The sequence below is a fragment of the Nyctereutes procyonoides genome, unplaced genomic scaffold (assembly GCF_905146905.1).
Source record: "Nyctereutes procyonoides isolate TBG_1078 unplaced genomic scaffold, NYPRO_anot_genome, whole genome shotgun sequence".
NCBI lineage: Eukaryota > Metazoa > Chordata > Mammalia > Carnivora > Canidae > Nyctereutes > Nyctereutes procyonoides.
The window spans coordinates 15,419,981-15,440,259 of record NW_026575147.1 but is presented as its reverse complement, the minus strand read 5'-3'; the positions used below and the strand labels follow the sequence as shown (position 1 = coordinate 15,440,259).

The 20,279-nt window shown below is 35.9% G+C and overlaps 1 protein-coding gene across 1 annotated transcript in view; it reads left to right on the top strand.

The window, feature by feature from the left end:
* The window catches only part of SPAG17 (sperm associated antigen 17), a 199,027-nt gene that overhangs the window by 128,177 nt on the left and 50,571 nt on the right, over positions 1 to 20,279 (top strand). Inside the window, exons 23-28 of the mRNA XM_055312171.1 lie at positions 1,619 to 1,777; positions 3,149 to 3,262; positions 10,530 to 10,705; positions 12,687 to 12,810; positions 15,405 to 15,583; positions 17,837 to 17,996. Of these exons, the coding sequence (XP_055168146.1) occupies positions 1,619 to 1,777; positions 3,149 to 3,262; positions 10,530 to 10,705; positions 12,687 to 12,810; positions 15,405 to 15,583; positions 17,837 to 17,996 (912 nt within the window). The remainder of the gene's footprint in view (positions 1 to 1,618; positions 1,778 to 3,148; positions 3,263 to 10,529; positions 10,706 to 12,686; positions 12,811 to 15,404; positions 15,584 to 17,836; positions 17,997 to 20,279) is intronic.

The window sequence follows — 20,279 nt, the reverse complement described above, 5'->3', positions numbered from 1 at the left end:
ACAACACATAGTGTTACTCAGAAACCAAGCACATACTGTGAGTTTAGAGCAAATTTCTGGTTGGGCCTCTAGAGCACAGAGCATAGGGGTCTGCTGTTGAGGTCCGGTTATTTCAGCTACAGAGAAGTTGCCTCTGGATTCAGAAGTCTTTGAGTGGGAGAGGAGTCTAATGGATGCACTGAGGAGGACCCAGTCTGGAAATAACCTCTAAAGAAAATGCACAATTCTTCCCAACAAGCAGATCTGGGCTCTAGGGAACCTATCAGGGACATCTTGCGGGGATGATCTTTCCACTGTGCTTTAAAGATCTCTCAGGTGGATTCGAAAACCTGAGCTTTATTTGATACCTTATTTTCTCTGAGAACTGTGAAGAGGTCAATGTGGAGGGAATTTGAGCAGGACCCTGTTTAATGTCCACAAGGTTATGCCCCCTGGCAAGGGGCAACACGGGCTTCTCCTACCCCCACACTCTGCCTGACACCAGCCTTACCCCTTCTCACTCTCTATCATTCTCCCCTCCTTGCCTCCCTCTCTCTATCCCTCTCTCCTTCCTTCTTTCTTTCTAGTCATTTAATATCTATCAATTTAACAAGGAAGTCATTGCAAAAGTTAGATGCTGTTACCTATGTGAAATCATGGCTCAATTGGAAGCATCATTAGGTAGTCACTGCCATATTGAACAAAAGATCACACCAACAATCACACCAACAATTTTTAGAATAAAAAGGCCTGAAAGTTATTCAAATTATTTAAACAAAGGTTAGTGGTGCAACTTACATTAAATGTCAAACCATTTTATTATATACGGTTTGTTTATTTAAAACATGACAGGGATTGTTATTAATATATAGGTATATATATTCATTTACATTATCATAGGTTTTAATATTTGATATTTTGAATATCATCCTTGGGCACAGGGTACAATTAGTAGTAATTAAAAATGGAACTCAGAATCACATAACTGAGAAAACTACTGGACTCAAGTTTTATAATGCTGTGCCCTATTTTTCATAACTATTCCTTGCTCTTTTGAGATTTGTTTATGCATATGTTTGTCAGTTTCAGGTAGGTCACAGTAAATACAGTATTTTCATCTTAATCCTATCAATTTTGACAGAAGATAGCTCAATCAAGGTTGAAAAGAATAAGCTGGATAAAAAAAAAGAAGAAAAAGCTGAGAAAGGAGACAAAAAAATGAGTCAGAACACTAAAAGAGGGAATGTGCCTTTCAAAAAATTCTTATTTGTTGCTACTAACAACAACTACTATAGTTAATGTTGATGTGATTCTTTATAAGCTGTAAATCCCTTTCACATCTACTAACTAATGGGATTAATCATCAAGTTGAGTATAGGTGTACATTAGCCTCAGCCAACGTATTTCCTCTTCTATAATTTGATTAGAAAATCTGCAAACATATTCCTGAAAACATGCCATTTATTTCTGGTATTCCACTGTCACTTTATTCCTTTAGGCATCTTTTTGTAAATCAGTGATGTTGGTAGGTGTTTCCATTCCCTGACTTATATTCTACGCCGCATTATTTAGATGTCTTGTCAAGGACCTGAATGGAGTGTCACCATCAGCCCATCCTCTATCCTATGATTTTCCCCAGGGCCAACTTTTATCAAAGTGACAGTGAAAAAGGACAAGCACACTTTTATAATTCATTTAAAAGACCCTAAGAAAATTGTGAAAAAGGAAAAAAAAGAAGAGGATTATTCTTCAGAAGATGAGAAAGAAGAAAGAGAGGAAGAGCAGAATCTTGAAACAGGTAAGCAGCTGCATCTCTGTGTCAGTGGAGGTTAATACTTCATCAATGTGTCAGACCCATCCCTCTGACAGCAACATACATGTGTCTCTTACACTAAGCATATGTAATTTTTCCAGAAGGTAGGGGAAGTGTTTTGCCATTCTATTTATATACATTTTCCGTAAGGTAACGTGTACCTCCACTGCATACACAGCACATGTATGGTAGGCTGTCTACTTTGTTTTCCCCCTCTGGAGGCCCAGCTTTTGATTCCAGTTGTCATACAGAGTTTATGTAGCTGGCTACCTTTGTGTAGCAACATTGAGTTTGCAATGTGCATTCTGGCCTGAATTTTCTTTTACACAACGTGTACCAAGTGTTGTCTCTAGGACTCAGGGCCTCATTAATTGATTTCTACTCAAGTTTTAGCTTTTCTCCAATATTCACTACAAATGCTGAAGTTTCCTTCTGTGCTCAATCACTTAGTCCTTCCCATGGTATCAAATTTCTTAGGCTGTAAAGACAAGAGAAAAATCCTACATTTGGTCTTGATAGTCTCTACTTGCTAGTAGATGAGAGCTCCAGGTAGATGTCCATTGATTATACACCATGAAACTAACTGATAACACTACTTAATATCTCCAGGAAACATCCCCTGGGGAAACTAAATGCTTCCTGTCCAATGTGACATGGGTTATACCAGCAAAAGGAGAAGAGTCAATTAATACGATGTTTTAAACTCAAATTAGTTATAAGACATATAACTAAATCTTACTAATAAATTAATTCAGTTATGGTTAGTATTTTCCAAACTTAAGAACACAATGTTTGACAAGTTTGAATGTACCCAAGAACTTAAAACAGAAATTTTTAAATTACTTTTCTTTGTTCTGCTTGATATAAGAATATGTGTTTTTTTATAAAAAATCAGGAATATAAGAATATTAAAGATGATAACATTTTTCTACCACCCTAGCAGTAACTGTATGTAGTATATTTCTTACTTTATCACCACGAACATTTTCCTATTTATTAAATATTCTTTGAAAAAAAACTTTTTTAAAAAAAAGATTTTATTTATTTATTCCTGAGAGACACAGAGAGAGAGAGACAGAGACATAGGCAGAGGTGATCCTCTCCTCAAGGGGAGCCTGATGCAGGACTCCATCCCAGGACCCCAGAATCACGACCTGAGCCAACCACTGAGCCACCCAGGTGCCCCCAAAACAAACTTTTCTAATGATTTCATAATAATTCATTGGTATATGCATATATCAATAATTTAATTAATTGTACCTATGTTTTTATTTACATGGTTTCTACTTTGCACTGCTTTGCTTACAATTCTTTTTAATAAAATAGAAATGTCCTTGATTTGAATTTGTCTTTTAGAAGTATCAGATACAGAGAATAAAGTTGTCAGCAAGTTTGGATCTTTTTCTGCCACCTTAGAAAATGGGATCTGCCTCTCAATAAGTTACTATGGACCAAGTGGAATCGCACCAGGTAAAATAAGCATGACAGCAAAGACAAGTGTCCCGTGACCAAGGGCATCTGCTCATTCTCAATCTGCTCTTGTTGATAAACATGTTTTGACTTAATGCCCCTCTTTTCCTGAAAGGTGGGAATATATGTGTAAGTGTGTACATGTATGTGTGTGTTTACATGTATGTACATATATAATCTTTCATACATAGAAAATAACAGTGCTTTGACATTTGAAACAGAATTTGTCATATATATAATTATACATGTAATCACATATACATAAAAATTATATATGTATACTTCCATTATCCTTGTTAACTAACCCAGGCAAATAAGTCTGTTAGTTGGTGCCCCAAAAAAACATGATTTCTCAAGAAATTCTATTGGTTTTCCACATAATAATATTTTTATGAATCCTGTGACTTCTCAGTGTGCTTCAAAATTTAACAGTCTTAAAGGAGCCATTCATTGGACATCTTGAAGGATTTCTTTACCCCACATTTAATGAACAAATTCTCTAACTGAAAGCTATTTCCTTACAAATCACAAAATAATATATCATTTAACCAAGAACCAATTAGGAAATTTCATGGGTTCCCATGCATTTTACAGAGATCTAAGCACACAGATTAAAAAAAAAAAAAGCTTTACAAAATCAAAATATAATCCCCGTGTTATATAGCCTTAAAACTATGTATAGATTATGGTGATCCAACTGTCTGCCTTACTATGTACCTCCTTTTCTGGATAAACAATATTCCACTGGATCATCATTATAATCATTTTCTACCTTGTACAAAATATTATAGTACTCTAGTGAGTTAGAGAGTCTATTAAATTTGTTAGTATTTTTGCTTTATTTGGGATTTTGTCTTTTAATTTTATATTTGGGTTGTTTCCAAGCCAGCACTTGAAGTCATTCTGTGCCTAACAAATTATGTATTAAATCCATTATCACACACAGTCACTAAGAAATTCTATCCCTCTGACCACAGTTTATCATGATTTCAGATTAAAATATTTACATTCTACTCTCTATCAACTATATTGCTGCTGTTTCCTCGGTGATTTCCTTATTCTTGATTTAATCCTTAAGTTATTATGCAATTATTACATTTAAAACAGATGTTCCTAATCTCACATTTATGAATCCTGCATTTGAAAATGTTTATAGTGTGAAAAAAATAGAAAGGCATTCCAATGCTCATGGATTAGAAGAACCACTGTTGTTAAAATGTCTATACTACCTAATGCAATCTACAGTTTTAATGAAATCCTTATCAAAATACTATCTGCATTTTTCACACAGCTAGCACAAACAATCCTAAAATATGCATAGAACACAAAAGGCCCCAAATAGCCAAAACAATCTTAAAAAAAAAAAAAAAAGCAAAGCTGGGGCATCACAATTCCAGACTTCAAGTTATATTACCAAGATGTAGTCATCAAAATAGTATGGTACTGGCACAAAAACAGACATATATCATCAATGAAACAAGATAGAAAACCCAGAAATTGACCCACAACTATTCTTAGACAAAGCAGGAAAGACTATCCAATGGGGAAAAGACAGTCTTCCAACAAATGTTGCTGAGAAAATGGACATGCAGAAGAATGAAACTCAATCACTTCCTTATACCATACACAAAAATAAATTCAAAACGGGAAATGTCTAAATGTGAAACAGAAAACTATCAAAATCCTGGAGAACACAGGCAGCAACATCTTCAATCTCAGCCACAGCAACTTCTTACTAGACATGTCTCCAGAGGCAAGGGAAACAAAAGCAAAAGTGAACTATTGGGACTTCATCAATATAAAAAGCTTCTGCACAGCAAAGGAAACAATCAACAAAACTAAAAAGCAACCTTTGGAATGAGAGAACATATTTGCAAATGACATATCTGATAAAGGGTTAGTATCCAAAATCTATAAAGAACTTATGAAACTCAACACCCCAAAAACAAATAATCCAGGTAAGAAATGGGCAGACGACACAAACAGACATTTTTCCAAAGAAAACATCCAGATGGCAAACAGACACATGAAAGGATGTTCAACATCACATGTCATTGGGGAAAAACAAGTCAAAACTACAATAAGATGTCACCTCACACCAGTCAGAATGGCTGAAATTAACAACACAGAAAACAACAGATGTTGGCAAGGATGCAGAGATAGAGGAACCCTCTTACAGTGGGAATGCAAACTGGTGCAGCCACTGTGGAAAACAGTATGGAGGTTCCTCAAAAAGCTAAAAATAGAACTACCCTATGATCAACCAATTGCACTATCAGGTATTTACCCAAAGAATACAAAACTACTAATTCGGAGATATATACACAACCCTATGCTTATTGCATCATTATTTACAATAGCCAAATTATGGAAGCAGCTCAAGTGTCTATCAATAAATGAATGGATAAAGAAGATGTGCTATGTATATTTATGTATATATATTTGATATATACTTATTTTTGATATATATGTTATATATATTTGTAATATATATTTGTTTTAAATGGAATAATTGCATAATATAAAACATAAAAAGAATGAAGTCTCGCCATTTGCAACAACATGGATAGAGCTAAAGAGTATAATGCCAAGTGAAATAAATTTGTTGAAATACCATATGATTTCACTCATATGTGGAACCTAAGAAACAAAACAAAAGATCATATGGCACTAAAGAGAGAGAGGAAGAGAGAGAGGAAAACCAAGAAACAGACTCTTAACTATGGAGAACAAACTGTTACCAGAGAGGAGGTGGGTGGGAGAATGAATTAAATTCGTGATGGGAATTGAGGAGGGCACTTGTTGTGATGAGTACCGGGTGTTGTATGCAAGTGTTGAATCACTAAGTTGTATACCTGAAACTAATATTACACTGTATGTTAACTAGAATTTAAATGAAAACTTGAAAAAAAAACTTAAAAAAAAACACAAATGGTGTTGGGAAAACGACAGCAACATACAAAAGAAAGAAACTGGACCATTTCCTTATACAATATACAAAAATAGATTCAAAATGGATTGAAGACCTAAATGTGAGACCTGAAACCATAAGAATCTGAGAGAACACAGACAGTACCTTCTTTGCTACACACAGGTGTAGCAACTTTTTTCTACATATGTCTCCTGAGGCAAGGAAAACAAAAGCAAAAATATTAAACTATTGGGACTTCACCAAAATAAAAAACTTCTGCACAGCAAAGGAAACAGTCAACAAAACTAAAATGAAATGGGAGATGATATTTGCAAATGACATACCTGATAAGTATATGAAGAACTTACAAAAGTCAACACTCCAAAACAAATAATCCAATTTAAAATGGTGGAAGACATGAACAGACATTTCTCTGAAGAACACATACAGATGGTCAACAGGCATGTGAAAAGATGCTTATTATCACTTACCATCAGGGAAATGCAAACCAAAACTATAATGACATATCACTTCATACCTGTCAGAATAGCTAAAATCAACAACACAAGAAACAACAGGTGTTGGTGAGGATGTGGAAAAAAAGAAACATTCATAAACTGTTGGTGGGAATGCAGATTGGCACAGCCACTGTGGAAAACAGTATGGAGGTTCTTCAAAAAGTTAAAATAGAGCTACCTTATGATCCAGCAATCACACTACGAGGTATTTACCCAAAAGATACAAAAATACAAATTCAAAGGGATACATGCACTTCTATGTTTATAGCAGCATTATTTATAATAGCCAAGATATGGAAGCAGCCCAAGTGTCCTTCAATTGATGAATGGATAAAGAAGATCTAGTATATATAAACAGTGAAATATTATTCAGCCATAAAATGAATGAAACAACATGGATGGAGCTAGAAAGTATAATGCTAAGTGAAATAAGCCAGAGAAAGACAAATACAATATAATTTCATTTGTATGTGGAATTTGAGAAACAAAACAAATGAGCAAAGAGAGAACGAGGGGAAAGGACAAATCAAGAACAAACTTTTTTTTAAGAAATAGACTCTTAACTATGGAGAAACAGACTTTTTTTTTAAAGAACTATTAACTATAGAGAACACACTGATGGTTACTAGATGGTAGGTAGTAAGGGGATGAGTTAAGCAGGTGATGGGTATTAAGGAGTGCACTTGTCATGATGAGCACAGGATGATGTATGGAACTGTTGAATTACTATATTGTATACCTGAAGCTAATATAACAGTGTATGTTAACTAACTGGAATTAAAATAAAACTCTAAAAAAGAAAATGTTTATAGTGTGAATAAAAAAGTAATGTTTTACTTCTTGTATATTATAAAAATATAATTTTTAAAAGATGCACATAATAGTACTATTTAAGAACTTGAGATTCTCTCTCTCCTGCTCCCTCCCCCCCTCCATTCTTTCCTCTCTCTCTCCCTCTTTCTCTCATAAATAAATAAATAAATAAATAAATAAATAAATATTTTTTAAAAATTCATTGTCTAATGGGAAAGAAAACATAAATAGAGAAATAACTGTAAAAGTGCTAGAAATTACATATAAACAGAGTACTGGGGACAGTTAGAAAGTACTTCAGAAAGTATAACATCTGAAATGGGACTTTAGAGATGAATGGTAACTATCCAGACAAAGTAACAAGGAAAGGTAATTCTAGACAGTAAGAACCATTTGTGTATAAACATACAATTGTGTAAAAGCATGGTACCTTCACAGAAAGGTGAAAAGTTGAATATGGTTGAAGTGGTGGAATGTCAGCAGTGTATGCCCAGAAGATCAATGAGTATCAGAGGTGTTTAAGTAAGGGATGGGAAGTGACATGATTGGATTTCATATTAGGAATATAATTTCAGTGATAGTTTGGAAAGCACACTGAAATGATGGTATTGGAGGTCTCATGCCAGTTTGGAAACTGCTGCAGAAAATCAGGTAAGAGAGCAATGAGAATATGAGGCAAGATAGGAATAGATAGGAGAGGTATCTCATTCAAGAGAAATTTCTGATGGCTTGGTGACTGGTTGGATTTATGAGATCGGTCCAAAAGAGAAAATGCAAATATCTCACTGTCTAACTTGGAAAATGAGATGCTTGATTGTTAATTAAATGAGATCAAGTACATAGAAGGGTTTCCTTTCCTAGGAGAGGAGAGACTTACTGAGTTTGAAATGGTTCCAGTTCCTCAACGGGGGGAAGGGGGTGGGGATGTCTAAAGGCAATTGGATATATGAATCTGATGCTGAGAAGAAAGGTCATGCCTTGAGATGTAAATTTTGGAGCCATCAGTGTGTAGATGCCAGTTGGAGCCCCAGTAGTGAGTGAGATACTCAGACCTACTATGTTTAATAAAGGTACTACACAGTGAGGAATGGGGAAAATATTAAGGCAGGGAAACAAATGTTGGAGAGGATGTGGAGAAAAGGGAACTCTTACACTGTTGGTGGGAATGTGAATGGTTGCAGCACTTGGAAAAAAAACTTTTGTGGAGGTTCCGCAAAGAGTTAAAAATAGACTGCCCTACGGACCAGCAATTGCACTGTTAGGGATTTACCGGAAGTTTCAGATGCAATGAAACGCGGGACACCTGCACCCCGATGTTTCTAGCAGATGTCACATTAAGCAAACTGTGGAAGGAGCATCGGTGCCATCGAAAGGATGAATGATATAAAGAAGATGTGGTTTATGTTCAAAGGAATATCTTCGATTAGAACGACAAATTACCCCAATTTGCTTCACGTGGATGGAACTGGTGGGTATTATTGCTGAGTGAAGTAAGTCAATCGGAGAAGGACAAACAGTGTATGTTCTCACACATCTTGGGGAATATGAATATTAGTGAGGGGAATATAAGGGAAGGGAGAAAGAAATGTGTGGGAGATATCAGAAAGGGACACAGCGACATAAAAGACTCAACTCTGGGAAATGAACTAGGGGTGGTGGGAAGGGGAGGAGGGCGGGGGTAGTGTATGGGTGACGGGCACGGAGGGGGACCTTGACGGGGATGAGCACTGGGTGTTATTCTGTATGTTGGTAAATTGAACTCAATAAAAATTAAATTTATTAAAAAAAATAAAAAAAATAAAAAATAAAAAAAAATAAAGGTATCAGTTGGTTTGGTTGTGTATCACATCATGTGTGATTTTTCACAAATATAAATGCCTGTGCCTCATCCCTAGAGTCTGATTCAATGGGTCAAGATGGGGGCCTGAGCTTTTTAAAAAAAATTCAATGAGTAATTATGAACAGCCAGAGTTGAGAGCGTCTGTTGTGTAAGCACAAGGGAAAAACCCCTGGAACCTAATGACGTTTAAGGATTCACAGAAGAGGAAGAAGCAGTAAAGGAGACAGAAAAAAATTGCCCAGAGAAGAAAGGGGAGATCCAGGTAGAGTATTATTCTGGAACCCAGAGGCGAATAGAATTCAAGATTCAAGTGACGCTCAGATGATTCTGACATAATTTCTTTAGAGATCAGCTCGCTTTTGAGAATTCTGACACTCCTTTTAGATCCAGAATAAAATCAGTCTTCTACAACTTCTAAAACTTCTTTTTATCATCTCAACTAGAAAAACCTATTTCTTTTCTGAATTTCCTTGTTTGTATCCCTTATTATTTTCCTATTTGATGTATCCTGGTATTAAAGCTATTTGAGTATAAATCTTATTTAGACTATTTTGGCTTCATAAGGTCTTTTATATATTCTTTTGTCATTATTACCCACTGCTTCAAACATTTTGCTTGTAAGAAACTCTCAATAGAGGCACCTGGGTGGCTCAATTGGTTAAGCGGCTGCCTTCATCCCAGGTCATGATCTCCTGGTCCCTGGCGTCAGGCCCTGCATGGAGCTTCTGCTCAGCAGGGAGTCTGCTTCTCTCTCTCCCTCAGCTTCTCCCCCCCCCCCCGCTTGTGCTCTCTTGCTCGCGCTCTCTCTCTCAAATAAATAAAATTTTTTAAAAAAAGAACCTCTCAGTAAATATTTCTCAAATAGATAATTGTTGCCCTGTCTTTAGGAGTTCACAATCTAAATGGGAAGACAAGAACATGTGAAAAGTGACTCATTCAAATATATCAAAGTATTAAGTACCTCAGATTTTTTAAATACAATTCTGATTTTGAAATCAACTACATTACTCCTGAAGTCTATCCAACTGAAAAATCATATTAGGCAAGGTAAAAATTGTTGCCAACTGGTATAAATGTTTGCATGGCCACATGTTTGTGATGCAAACATTTACATGTTTATTTAACAAAGATATAAAATATGAATGTAAAATTTACTTGTTGCCTCCTTTTTTTTTTTCTTTATAGAAGATAAGGATCCTACTTTGGAAGCCATGTTGAGTATCCCATCAGCCCTTACTACAACAGTAATTCCTCTTATAGTGACTGTTCCTCAAAGCAAAGTAAAAGGAAAAACAAAAGGTAAAGATAAACCCAAAGAATCTCTTAAAGAAGAGGAACACCCAAAAGAAGAAGAGAAAAAGGTGCGTAGACTTGCCATGGATTTCTAAACCCTACTTCAACCTCAATTTTAACTTTTTTCAAATCATGAGTTATGCCAACAGCGTTATTTCAGTACATTTTGTTATTATGCAGATGCATTAACGTTCCTTGAAGTTTCCATTTTGAATGAACAAGAAGAGATTTGCACACAGGAGTTGGATCCCTACATTAGGAGACATATTGTCATACACAAACTGTCTCAGGTCTTTCATTCTAAACTCAGAATGAAGAATTCATTTTTTTTTTCCACTCTAGTTCTTGGGTGTTCTTTGCTTTTGGTTGCTTAGGTTCCTACCATTCTCCAAATACTTTATTTTGTTTCATTAGATAAAGAACAGTTGAAAGAGGAATATCTCTAATTAAATGGTGAGAACACTTCCATTTGGTAGACTTGTGCTTGGTTATTGATGTGTTAAGAACAGAAGGCCAGCCCACTTCTGGTTAAAGAGCATGTCACCCTCAGCTTCTAACCTGCCACCAAATGCACACAGAGGCTTTGACTCCAAATGTGTTTCTAATGCAAGAATACAGATCAAAAGAATACAGACAAGAAGGAAACCACTGATGAAACATTTACTAGGACAGCTGAACAGTTTGTACAATGTACATATACTCAACTTATTAGAAAAAAAACATGTTAAGAAGTGATCAGGGATCTTGATTTCAGACCTTGGCCTTTATTATTTATTTATTTATTTATTTATTTATTTATTTATTTGTTTGTTTGTTTATTTTAGACCTTGGCCCTTTAAAAGTTAAGAGAGGGCAAATTGAATTAATTTTTTTTTTAAATAAAAGTTGTAGGGTTTGTATGTATGTTACTTGGCCTCTGCATCATATTTATTTAGCTATACTAGATGACTTTTCTCAAGTCAGGACACATGGCCCATATTTAGTAAAAATTCCACAATGTTAAGCAGAATAGGCCCAGATAACTCATTAATTTGACTGAAAGCAATTTGGTAGCAAACCAATCGGTTCTCCCACAATTTTTAAAAAGTGACTATAATGGGAGGGTAGGAGATAATTACTGAGTTTTTGTCTAGCGATAGATTTGTCATGGCAGGTTCATGTCTTTGAGCATTATTGTTCATTTTACAGAACTTCATAATTTTTTCCCTCTTAATTTTGCTTTGTGTTTTTAATTGATTTTTAGCTAACTATTCAGATTTTATTATTTGTTGGTAACAAAGGCAGAACAACCTGAATGATCAATAGTAGAAGACTAGTTAAACTACAGATGCAGCAGTGGGGAATCAGTTGGAATGATTTTATTGGCTAACAAAAGAGAGCCAACAAGAAAAACAGAAATGATTATCATTAGGGGTTGGATGGAAGTAACTAAATAACTTTCATTCTAGAGTACAAGTAACCAAAGAAGAGATTCAGGTAGAGTTAACCTAAAATTAACTAGGATTTTTTAAGTAGACACACCCAAACTTCATTTATTTATAAATAATCTTTTTATGTCCTTTTTAAAAATTGTTTTTACTTACTACAAAAGTAATGCATGCTTATTAAAGAAAAATAAGGACACATATCCTAACAGCAGAACATCTTTAACACCCAAATTTTAAAAGATACACCAAGTAAGTAGCAGGCATGTTGGTCAGCCAACACACACTTGCAAACAGAGGCATTTTTCAAGGCCACTTCAAGCCCCAATTCCTCCATCATCCTTTCTTAATTATTCTCATTAACTTTGGTATCTTAATTTTTTTTGAGGAGAAATGGGCTAACCATTTGGTACTATAATTTGTTTCACAAGTCTGTGTGCCATTCTATTAGCAGAATATAAATTGCACAAAGATAGAGACTCATGCATCTTTATAGGCTCCATTGCAGGGCTCACTGGTCCTGGGCAAGTCATATCTTAAACTCTCAGCAAGTGCTTGCCTAGTCATAATAAATCAGTAGCTCATTTAGAAAATGACAATTATTCATGTGTTAAATTATTTACAGGAAGAAGTAGAACCAGAACTTATTTTACAAGAGACACTTAATGTTCCTACCTTCCAAAACCTAAATGTGTCTTGCCCCAATGGACTCCTTGTGACCTTCATTGGGCAAGAGTCTACAGGTGAGTGTTAGCCAGGATGGGGCAGGGAGGGAGTAGGGCAAATAAAATCATATAGAAAACAGTTAAATCACCATTGAAAGTGTGTGTATTTTTCTAAAAATACTTGTTAATAATGAACAATTGGCTAATAATAACTGGTATTTTTTGAGCATTTACTGTGAGTCCAGCAATAAGTACTTAATATATATGAAAAATACAACTATTGCAAGCTAAATTCTAATAATCCCATTTTATGAACTAGATTGAGGCTTCAGGAAATTCGTTAGCTTGCCCAAGGTCACTCAGCTCCTAAGTGGCAGAGATTAAAGTTCATTCTTGGTCCAGTGATGGCAAAGCCAGTGCTCTTAACAACTGTTGTGGGGTGGGACCCTGTTCTCCTGGCTCTACAAAGGGCCACAAGTAGAGTAGTTGGCTGGTCTGATCAAATCAAAGGTCACTGAGCAGAAAGTAAGTGGAGGCAAGAGTAGGTCAGGTGGTTGTAGGAAAGTAGTCTTGTTTCCAGGTATCAGAATATAATTTTATAAAGTCTGTTATTTCTATACATGGGCTCTAACTTATTAAGGTCACTAAATAAGTATAAGTAGGACCTCTTTAATTAACCCGATGGAGCATCCACATTAGTGACTGAATTTGCATCTCACTTTATTGGAGGCCCACTGATGCAATAGCATTAGCAGAAGCAACAAAGCAAGCACTGGCCTGGGACTTGAGTTCTGTATATGGCCCTTTCATTACTATCTCTGGACCATATTTCTTCATCTGATAAGTGTTTTGCTGTATCCGTGGATCCTGACTTTTTTCACAACCAAATACCCTCTATATTATAATTCCTTTATGTACACTATGCCTGAAAAGTGCATCTATTAAAGGAAAAGAGTTTAGCAATTGAAAACAAATTCAATGTCATATTAACTTGCCACCCAAATGAAAAGAAACTAAGATGGGAACTAATGCTGCAATTAATGTTGCAGTTGATCTGACTTGTCTCAGTTTTGTTTTTCATTAGTCATTATCTAGGCCATGAACCCTTATTTCCAAAGAAATTTCCAAAGATTGCTAGTGGTCCAGGTTTCCATGATGGATGGGACTGACTGTGTAATGGCCAGTAAGAGTCTTCCACAAAGATGTTATGAGTGTACTAAGAGGGATATATCTAGATAAGAACCATAATTGTTTGTTTGCTTATTTGCTTGATCCTATTATCAAACCCCATCTTAACACCTGTTTCACCTGTTGTTGTTTTTCATTAATAAAACAACTCTGCGTGGAACACCTAATCTTTTAAAGATCTTCCATATATTATGAATATCCCAATTCAAGTCAACATAAATACCAAAGTAGCGATGTTTTCATCAGGGTCAGCCTTGGACAGAGGAAGGGAAAGGCAATAATACAAGAAGACAACTTTCTTGGGTGATCTTGGACAAGTCTCTTTCCACCTGAATTTCTTCATTTATAAAATTGTGTCATATACTAAACAGAACTGTTACAAGTATTAAATGAGAAAATACTTTCTAATCTGAAGCATACTATTCTAGTGTTAGGTCTGGGGGAAGTTGTTTGTTTCTTGGTAATGGTAGAAGTGGTTGTTTTTGCAACCTGAGAAAATAGTGAAGCATAGAGACCAGTTCAAATCTGAGCCCTGCTACTTACTGACTGTGTGACCTTGGAGAGGCTATAACCCTTCCAAACTTCCATTTCTTTATCTAAAACTCTGGAAAGTGAAAGTGTCTTTCTTAAAGAGTTACTGAGGTGGGCTGAATAACTCACTACTATCGGGATGATGGGAACCAGAAATCATAATAAATGCAAAACATTTAAAATATATAACATCTGAGTAAATGGTTATTATTGTTATTAATTCTTCTGTGACCTAGGGGGTATCATGAGGGGCCCTCATTGTGAAATATATTTCTATCAGCTTGATATAATCCTTGAAATGCCATCATTACATGTTGATAAACCACTTTATAAGTTCAGAAGAAGAAAGTATTCAGTCAGCAAAAACTGAATAGTTACTGTATGCCAGAAATTCTCAATAATAATATTTTCTTTTGAAGGAACTTATTAGGTGCTTTTCTCCTTAATAGCCAGCTAAGAGTAGAACCTTGAGCAGAATCTGGATTTGGTTAAAGATGAGGGGATTATGTTAACTTTGAAAGATGATGAATGATTTAGGAAGGGCAAGCCTGAGTAACTTCCCCTGGGGCTCCAGGCAACCAGGGGACACCAGGAGAGCATTGTGCATGCAGGGGCAAGAGCTTACTCAAAGGAGAGAGAATAGGGAACATCTAACAGCAAAACTCTGCTTCCTTCCTACTTCTGTCAGAAATGTCCTGGAATTCATTAGAAGAATGATTTATAGGTGGAGAAGGTACCTATTAAGTACTTGTAGATGATATTATTTACTACACTTGACTATAACAAAAGTAGCAAAAAGCCAGTGCTCTGGTCTATCTGTCATGGCATGGAAATTGCCCTATTATTCAGATGTAAACAGAAGAATGAAAAAAATTAAGCAAAAAGATAAAATGCCAGCTACATAGCATTACTCAGTTCACAGTGAGGCTTTCTTCCTTCCTTTCTTTTTTTATTTTAAGATCTGAATGTTATGAATGAGGAACCCATTTGGGACATCATGGTCCGGCAGAGCTACCCCCAGAAGGTGAAGCACTATGAGTTCTACAAGACGGTGATGCCACCAGTGGAGCAGGAGGCATCAAGAGTTATCACCAGGCAAGGCACTGTTGTCAAATACATGTTGGATGGATCCACACAGGTAAAAGAATTTTAGATAAATAATACTCCTTCCTGCTACAGAGTGAAATACAAACATGCTATGGGTAAAGAGCAATATCATGGTAGGCAGGAGGGACAATTCATTGAAAATGGAGTGATACTTAGGATGACAAACTGAGAAATGTATAGTCTTCTGTGCAACACAGGATACAAACAAACTCATTCTATATATGATCCAAGATTTCAGACTAAACACAGTGTTTACCTACTCTCCCTCTTGAGGCACCTTAGAATAATTTTAAATACCTTTAAGTAATAAATTCATAACAGTACTGGAAAACAACAAAATGCACCATCAATGGATAAGAAGATTAGGAGGATTTCTAGAAAATGCAAATCAGATGAGATAACTGATGGAAAAATAAGAGCAAAGATTAATGTACAAGAGAAAAACTGCTGCAAAATTAACAATCAGAAGTTCTAACACAGACATTTCTCAGATGGAACTCTGCACCCAGAAAATCAAGTTAGTGTCCCAGGTAACTCACTACTATCGGGAGGATGGGAACCAGAAATCATAATATCTGGAAGTCATATGCCCAGCTCAATCCCTCCCCAATGATCATAGGGAAATTGCTTCTGTGATACACCGCCAAGAAATAAAAAGGGATCCTCAAAGAGAACTATGGCCACGCACCCAAGAATCATCAACCTTAGAGAAAAAAACAACTGCATGAAAGTAAATTACAGAATAAAAAAAAATTAAAGAAATAAAATTAAAAAAAAGGGGGGGGATCCCTGGGTGGCGCAGCGGTTTGGTGCCTGCCTTTGGCCCAGGGGGCGATCCTGGAGACCCGGGATCGAATCCCACGTCGGGCTCCCGGTGCATGGAGCCTGCTTCTCCCTCTGCCTGTCTCTCTCTCTCTCTCTCTCTCTCTCTGTGACTATCATAAATAAATAAAAATTTAAAAAAAATAAAGAAATAGCATCTAAAAATAAGAACAGACAAAAAACTTGAGAGTAAAAATAATATAAGCAGAGACTTGAGAGGTTAGCAATCTGCAAAAAAAAACAATAAAAAAGTTGCTGTGGAAAAAATATTCTTATATATTAAAAATTACAATTGTGTGTCCAATCACTGAGTTGCGCACCCGAAAGCAATATAATATTGTGTGTCAATATACTTCAATTAAAAATTTTACAGGAGAAAAAAAGAACGAGAAGAAAAATGATTGTGAAAAATTAAGACAGGCAAGTATATTATAAGGGAGAGAAAAGTTAAGAAATGTAGAAAAGGGATCTGAAAAATACAAACTCCAGAAGAAGAAAATGGAGTGAAGGAGAAAATAATGAAGGAAATGATCTAGGGAATTTTCCCAGAGTTAAAACAACAACAACAACTTTGGATTAAACAGGACAACCAATTGGCAAGCAGGATTGATACTATCTTTAAAATATCATCCAGATATGTCAGAGTGCAATTTTGGGACGGCATAGATAGACAATCCCAAACACTTCCTAAAGGAAACCGGTTACCTACTGCAGAATGAGAACTAGAAGAACCTTAGATTTCTCATTAGCAGCCCTGGTGCTGGGTCTTGTCATGGTCATTGATAGGCTATAGATACTGATCTGGATAGATGATACCTCTAGATGGGACACATACTAGAGATATATGTTGGTAGACACTAAACACTTAAACATGTTGTAAAGTTTTATTCATTTATTTTTTAAGATTTTATTTATTTATTCATGAGAGACACAGAGAGAGAGGCAGAGACACAGGCAGAGGGAGAAGCAGGCTCCATGCAGGGAGCCTGACGCAGGACTCGATCCCGGGTGTCCGGGATCAGGCCCTGGGCTGATGGCGGCGCTAAACCGCTGAGTGGCTGGGGCTGTCCTGTGGCAAAGTTTTAAATGTAGTCGTTATAGAAGTTGAAATAGAGCGGCTATTTTTCCAGTTGCATAAAATGGAGAAAATAAAAATAAAACAAATATTTAAAAAAATAATAAAAACTCAAGTCAATCCAATAAAAGATAAGAAATAAAAAGAAACTAAACAGAAGGTAAATGGAAAATATTAAATTATTAAATAATATCATCATCCTGGTTATTAAGGGACTATAGTCTCTGAGCTCCAAAGCTACCTGGAGCTTTGGTTTGCTCCTGTAATATGCAAACAGCATTTTTCCCTTGGATTAATTTTAATCTATGTCAGTTTGATACGCAGTGTTAAATGTTAACCAGTCTCTGCTGGCTTCTGAAAATATAAGAACTTTTACTTTTCCATCAGATTCTCTTTGCAGATGGTGTTGTGAGCAATAGTCCTGATTCAGGTCCTGTTTGTCCTCCTGTTGAAATGCCACCAAGCCCCCACAGCGGAGACTTGATGGACACAGTTTCTCAGCAGAAGTCAGAAATAGTACCGTCTGAGATTGTCATCCCAAAGAAAGGTGATGACTGAAGTTTCTCAATTTATAATGGATTTAATAAGTCTTCTGATACTTTTCATCTTTTCTATGAATATATTCATATATACTCACATGTACACATATATATACATTTTAATTGGAATCACAGCATCGCACACTGTTTTGTGAACTGCTTTTTTCTTTTAGTAAAAGTGTCCTTATATACTCTTATATGACACTAACTCTAATGCCTGGGCTACTGTTTTAGGGTTAGCTGAGCAGATGAATGATGTCAAGGTTCTAAGTAGGCATCTCTTTCGTTCTCTTGACCTTTTTCTCTGAGCTGCAAGAAGGCACACCAGCTCTAGGCATGAGGTTCTCATATTGTAACTGTCAAAGCAAAAAGCAAAGAGAGTGAACACGAGAATTTTATTTAAAGTGTCCTCTTATCAAGGAGGAAAACATTTTCAGATTCCACCCCTTTCCCCCACCAGCTGACTTTCCCTTATACATCTCGTTGACTAGACCTGGCGCTAGCTAGGGAACTTAGGGGTCTGATCACTTCTGGATTTTTTTTTAGGAGATAGCACTTCTAGTAGGGGAAAGGGGAAAAAGAAGTTGGGTAACGATTGATTAAGCAATCAGTAGTGCCTGCCATAACCTAAATTATGAAATTGCTCTCCTCAGAGATATTCTCAATTTATACCCCTACTTCAGGGCAGTAAGAAAATATCTGCTTCCTCATACCTTTGCTAATGTTGGATTTCCTTATTGTTTTAATCTTATTCCATTTGATTTGATAGATAATTAATAATCTTACTATTCTGTTAATTTGCATTTCTTTATTACTTGTGAGATAAAACATTTAGCAGGTTTTTTCCTTTTTGTGAATTTTCTATTCACACATTTTCTCGGTTTACTACTGGAATGTTCATTATTTTCATATTTATTTGTAAGAGATCTTTATAAGTAGTAGATATGTGTTTATGTACCAGGCACAGTTCTGAATACTTTAAAGTATTAAATCAGAACATCCCTGTGTGATATATATTTTAATAATTCCACTTTATAGACAAGGAAATTGAGACACAGAGGGGTTAAATAACTTCCTCAAGATCTCTCAGCTACTAAGAGCTGAGATTGGAGTGTGGGCACCTGCATTGCAAATTTTTCTCAATTTCTCATATGACTTAAGTGATCTGAGACCAAAATGTAATCTTTGTTCGTCAGTTACACACATCCCCCCGCGCCCCCCCCCCCAGTAACCAGTAACCTTATATAGAGGCAAACCGAATTCTCTTTTTGGTTACTCAAAATTTAGTGAAATAGACTTTCCTTTAACGGTAGCATAAGGTTCTTGGTTGAAATGAATGAAAGCGTCCTCATGACTTTCAAACTTCCCAGCTCAAAAGCTCCCCTCTTTTTTGATAGGAGAGGACTTGATGTAAGAGTAGCCACTTCTCTTAGGGCCAAGCGGGGTTCCAAAGGGCTTCCACCTCCAGCACGGTGTGCTCCAGATTTCTTTAAAGTCCATCCATTCAAGATGACATATTCACTTTAAAAATAATTTTTTAAAAAATAATAATAATAACAGAATCTATGTTTTAAGAGTAATTTAGGCTTACAGAAAAAAATAAGCAGAATGTACAGAATTCTCCTACACTTTCTCTCTACCTGGCTCAGTTTTCCCTGTTTTAAACACATTTGTTACAACTGATGAACCAATATCAATACTTTATTATTAACTGAAGTCCACAGTTTGCATTAGGGTTCATTCTTCATGTTGCATAGCTCTAAGAGTTTTGACAAATGCAAATGTAGTAAATCTACCACTACGATAATATACAGAATAGTTTCACCCCTGTGCTCTATTTATCCATCTTTCCCTTCACTCTCTCCCCAAAATCAGTACCCATGAGCTGACACTCTGTTTTCCCCTCCACTCAAGGCCTTAGAACCACCAATCTACTTTCTGTTACCATGAATTTACATATTCTGGGCATTTCATATAAAGAGAACCATACAATATAAGGCCTTTTGTGACTGGCTTCTTTTATTTAGCATAATATTTTTAAGGGTCGTCTATGGTACAATTTGTGTTGGCACTCCATTTTTATGGTCGAGTAATATTCTGTTGCATGGATACATCACATTTTGTTTAGCCACTCATCAATTGATGGACAAACGGGTAGTTTCCGCTTGGGGAAATTGCAAATAAAGTTGACATGAACATTTCTGTACAAGTTTTTGTGTGAACATACATTTTCACTTCTCTTGAGTAAAGATCCAGGAATGGAATTGCTAGGATAATAACTCTGTTTCTAT